Source organism: Myotis lucifugus, unplaced genomic scaffold (assembly GCF_000147115.1).
Source record: "Myotis lucifugus unplaced genomic scaffold, Myoluc2.0 scaffold_528, whole genome shotgun sequence".
Lineage (NCBI taxonomy): Eukaryota > Metazoa > Chordata > Mammalia > Chiroptera > Vespertilionidae > Myotis > Myotis lucifugus.
The window spans coordinates 454,097-459,149 of record NW_005871576.1 but is presented as its reverse complement, the minus strand read 5'-3'; the positions used below and the strand labels follow the sequence as shown (position 1 = coordinate 459,149).

The 5,053-nt window shown below is 45.4% G+C and overlaps 1 protein-coding gene across 1 annotated transcript in view; it reads right to left on the bottom strand.

The window, feature by feature from the left end:
* Positions 1-5,053, bottom strand: part of LOC102438678 (serine/threonine-protein phosphatase CPPED1-like) — a 75,243-nt gene that overhangs the window by 68,940 nt on the left and 1,250 nt on the right. The window contains exons 2-3 of the mRNA XM_023745269.1: positions 3,127-3,131; positions 1,367-1,402 (exon numbers count right to left, since the gene is read on the bottom strand). Coding sequence (XP_023601037.1) covers positions 1,367-1,402; positions 3,127-3,131 — 41 coding nt within the window. The remainder of the gene's footprint in view (positions 1-1,366; positions 1,403-3,126; positions 3,132-5,053) is intronic.

The window sequence follows — 5,053 nt, the reverse complement described above, 5'->3', positions numbered from 1 at the left end:
GGGCCGGGGGCCGGGATAGTCTTACTATAGGTTGAAACCCTACCCCCAATTGTGATGGTATCTGGAGTGGGGCCTTTGGGAGGAGACTAGGTCTTGAGGGCTTGGTAATGGGGTCAGTGCCCTTACAAAAGATACCCCCAGAGAGTTCCCTCACCCCTTCGGTCACAGCGAGAAGACAGCCCTCTATGAACCAGAAGAGGGTTCTCACCAGACACTGAATCTGCAGGTGCCTTGATCTCGGACTTCCAGCATCCAGAACGGTGAGCTATCATTTCTGCTGTTTATAAACCACTCAGTCTATAGTATTTTGTTACAGCAGCTCAAACAGACGAAGACAGCGCTCTTTCATTTACTTGCCAGACTTCACTTGAGAAACCAACTGTTTAACTGCTAATTCTAGAAGGGGCTTCTAGTAGTGCGTGAGAGATAGGATGTTAGGGATATGATGTTAGGTACTGTTGCTTGAGTTAACTGAACGTCTTTGATGGGAAAAGCCAGTTCCTTCCCTTTCTCTTCCAGGCCTGCCCTTGGGGGCAACTCTACCAGCTCAGATTCTACCTTCTAGCACAAGCATGTCAAACTTGCAGCCCATGGGGCCGCATGCGACCCACGAGTATTTTTGCGGCCCGGCACATATAATGGTATGTAAGAAACGTTTTAATAAAAATTTCGTGACTTAATTTTTACAATATCTTGTTATACATAATTATTAATAATGAACTACAACATTCGCTAATGACTGATTACTCTAATCGTGTTGCGTTCATTTCCCTTACACGCCTTACGTGCAGGTGCACCGTTTCTCTCCACTAATACTAGCAGCGAATATTGTAGCAGCCAACTGCCACGTCATTAGTCTTGGACTGACTTGTTTGGTGTACGCAACAGGAAATATTTTGCTTTCGGAGAACAAGAAAAATAGGTTTATTTGCGTTACACTTATTAATTTATGCAGTTTTTCAGTGTCTGGTAAGTTAATGTTCAAGAAAAAGTATTAATTTTTATTAAAATGTTCTATTATTTTATGTTAACAATGCTCATTTATTTCAGCCCTTTGTACTCAGCATGTCTCTATCGAAATAAACCTCCGTTTCTATGAAAATTGAAGTTTTTGTTTTTTTGCAGCCCACATAAACTTAAACCTTGTTTATTTGGCCTGTGTTTGACACACTTGTTCTAGCAGATCCTGGACTGATAATGAACCTTAAAGGCATCTTTCAAAGTTACCAGGGAAATAGAACCCAGGGAAAGTCAGCGACAGAGGCAGCTTAGGGGTGAATTAGGGATTCAGCACCCAGCGAAGTAAACCAACAAGTCTAGGGATTCTAAACCTAAGCCTTCAAGGGCGAGCCTCTAAAGTCCTGACCTGTATGATCCATACAGGGCATGCCCACTGGGACTGCTCAGCCCACAGGGAGACCAAGTGCAAGCCCCACTTCTAGAGAAGTCCAGGTCATGTTCCCTCTTCTATCTCATCAACTATCTTCTAAGTCTCTCTCTGTGGGCCCCATTCTTTTCCAGACGAACGATTCTCTTGTTCTCTGGTCTTACTGGCAACCCTGTGGCAGCTCCAAAAGGCTACGGAGATTCAACACCTCAGCACTCTCATCATCTCATTGGAAGCCCCACCACCACGACCACATGCACCTCCGTGACTTAAAATAAACGGTGTGGTGCTACGGAAATGATGCTCCTAGACAAGTACTTGAGCTCCAGCTTCCAACCAGATTGCACCCAAGTTCCTCGTAAGTAGAAATGCTTCTGTTGCCTTTGTTGCAGCCAGACCATTCTTTTCAAAATGGATATCCAATTATGTGCCCCTGTTTTTTCACACGTACCGCTTAAATCCCTTTGATGCTATTAGGCAAAAACAAATCCAACTACCCCCCACCTCACTCTCCAGTGCCCTCCCATACCACACTGCTCCACACTCAATGGCTTTCTTCCCTCATCCTTCCCTTTCCAGTCCCACCATGCCAGACTCTCAAACTTGCTCTGCCCATGGTCACAATGGTCTGCCCTCCCTTCAAGGCCCAGTAAACTCCTAATCATCCTTCAGCAATCAGATGATACACCCCTTCCTCAGGGAAGCCCTCCCTAAAGGTCCTTACTAATGCTCCAGTGAGAGGCTCTCATGGAACCGATCCCTCACTTCTCTGACATTTGCCACAACCGGAATTTCCACTGGTTTGTGTGAGTGGCAGGTTAATGTCAGGCTTTCCAAGTGGCTGTGTGCCAGAAGAATCACATCTGTTTTTCACTCACTGCACTCTGGCATCCAGCACCGTGGCTGGGACAGGGCAAGGGCTCAGCACATTGGATAAGCCGACAAATGAATGAACTGATAGGTGGATAGACTGACAGAATGAAGAGATGGGCATATGGTGGAGAGAATAGTGGATGGATGGCCTGGTAGCTAGATGGATGGACAGAAGGATGGAGAGATGGTTGAAAAGTACATTTGATCCCAGAGTCAACCCCTCTTCCAAGCCATTGATCCCATCTCCACAGCTCTCTCTCCCCAACAATTATTCTGTCTTTTGCATTTTCAATCCTAGATCCATCTCATACCAATGATGTGACCTTGGGCAAGTTGCCTAATCTGTTGAGCTTGATTTTTTTTTTCCATTGTAAAAAGAGGATAATCCTAATAGTTACCTCAACAGGACTGTTTTGGAGATTACATGACATAATCTACATACAACCCAGAGTACAGTGCCCGGCTGCCAGAAACACCTGATGATTGTTAGATGCTCCTATTGTTCTTATCATTATTACTATTTCAAACCCTTCGGCCTTCCTTCAGCACTGCTCCTCCCTTAAGCTGCTACTGACCTATGTCTACCTGGCATCACCAATGGCTCCAAACAGAATCCTACCCTTGCTGACTTCGCATCCTCACTCTCTGCCATTCCCCAGACGCTGTGTACAGGCGTCCCCCTACAACTCTACGGAAATTGTTCTCCTCGAGGTGACAATCACACCTGCCATCCTCTGCTCAGCTAACAATCTGCAACATGCCATCCTGTGTCCCATCCTGCCGTAAGCCCTCCTCCCCAACTTTAGTGCCAAGGTCCGCTCCTGGTTTCCTCTTCCAAAATTCCTGGTTGTTTTCTGCTCCGAGACCTTTTCTTCTTCCTGCCCCCTAAGCATTGGCATATCCTTAGACTACACACACAGAGACAAATACTGCCCACTACTCCACACTTTCCCCTTAGCAATGTCACTGACTCCTACAGCAATACTTACCTGCTCTCTGTGGGTGGAACCCACACCTTCATCCTCAGCTGTGTATATGCCCCACAAGTTGCAGCATATTTCCTGATGGCAACTCAAAGCCATTACTTCCCAAACCAATCCCATCAAACCTGACCCTACTCCTTATTCTGTGATTTTAGTTAACAGACCCAACATCAGCCAGGATCAATGCTTAACATCCCAACTCCTCCCACTGCAGTGGCCCACAAGTCCACCAGTTGAGAAGAATTACTTTTTGTGCCATAGCTCTGTGCCTAGACTGTGAGCCCCTGAGGGCATGTAGCTTGCCTTCCTACCCCCTCACCCCCTTCTTTCTCTGTTCTCCACAAGATACTAAAGAATGCAATAGGAACCTAATAAACACATCTTGAACTGAAAAGAGATACCGAAAAGAGTAAGAAGGAACTCTCTCATTCACTGCTGGTGGATATATATATAAATTGGTGCCAGGGCTTTGGAAGGCAATTTATGGTAAAGTTGGGGGTGATTATACCTCATAACCCAGAATTTCGCTCCTGGATATATGCCTTGGAGAAATTTCCCCACGCATCCACTAGAAGACTTGTACAAAAATGTTCCTAACTGGGGGGTGGGAATAATGGGGGGGGCGGGGGGAGACATATGTATGACCTTAAATAAAGAATTTTTTTTTTAAAAGTTCCTAACAGCACTGTTACCAAGAGTGAAAAATATAAACCACTCAATGCCCATTATATCAGAAAATAGCTGGCATACTAAAAATTAGGATAATTAAAGGAGGGATTAAAAATAGATTATTTGGGATGAGCTGAGTGTAGAAAAACTACAAAAGACAGTTTGGTAGCCCAAAGATAGAAAAGCAGAGCTGCTGCCTCCCCTACATCTGAAAGGAGGAAGGGAGCGAGTAGTTACCCAAATCTGAAAAGACCCAAAGCAAAGGCTATCTTGAAAGCAGTGAACTTGAGGTAAGGAATATAACTAGCTCAAAGCAAGTCCACAGGGAGTAAACTGGGGGAATGAACACCCTTCCTCTCCTTCCTGGTGGGGACTCCCCATTGGCTGACCCCAAGGGAAAGCCAGAGGACGAGGAGCCCACTGACGCCCAGAGAGGCCAACATCCTGGAGCACAGTGGAGATTCAGAGGGACAGAGATACTCAGCATATCCAGCAACAGAATGCATAGAGAATATATTTATACAATGAAATATTGCCCAGCAGGAAAATTAGTGAACTAGGGCTACTTATATCAATATAAATCTCAAAAATCTCATGATGGGCAAAAAAAGGCATATTAAAATATTTAGAGAATGGGCACTACAGCAGATTGCATTTCCCAAAATCCACCACAGCTATATTCCTGGCCCCCATGTGCTCTTCCAGAATCTTGCCACTCCCCACCAGGAGCTGCAAAGAAAGAAAAGAACAAGGTTTTAGGACAGAATTACAGGAGAAAACTACTTCAGACAGAGTGGCCAGGGAAAATCTGTCTGAGAAGTAACTTAACTTTAAATAAGATGTGAAGATTGAGAAAGAGCCAGGCCCCCAGCCAGGCTATTAGCCATGGTAGCAGGGAAGAGCAAGCGCCAAGGTCCTGAGGAGAGATACTGTAATTGGCCCTTTTAAAAATGCAGTTCAAGAAAGACAGTGTAAAAAAAAAGAAAGAAAAAGAAAGCCAGTGTGGCCCTGGCCAGCATGACTCAGTTGGTTGAGTGTTGTCCCCGTGCAGCAAAAGGCTGCCAATTGGATTCCTGGTCAGGGCATATGCGGGTGTTGTGGCTCAGTCCCAGTGGGGTGTGTGAAGTTCTGCTCTCACATC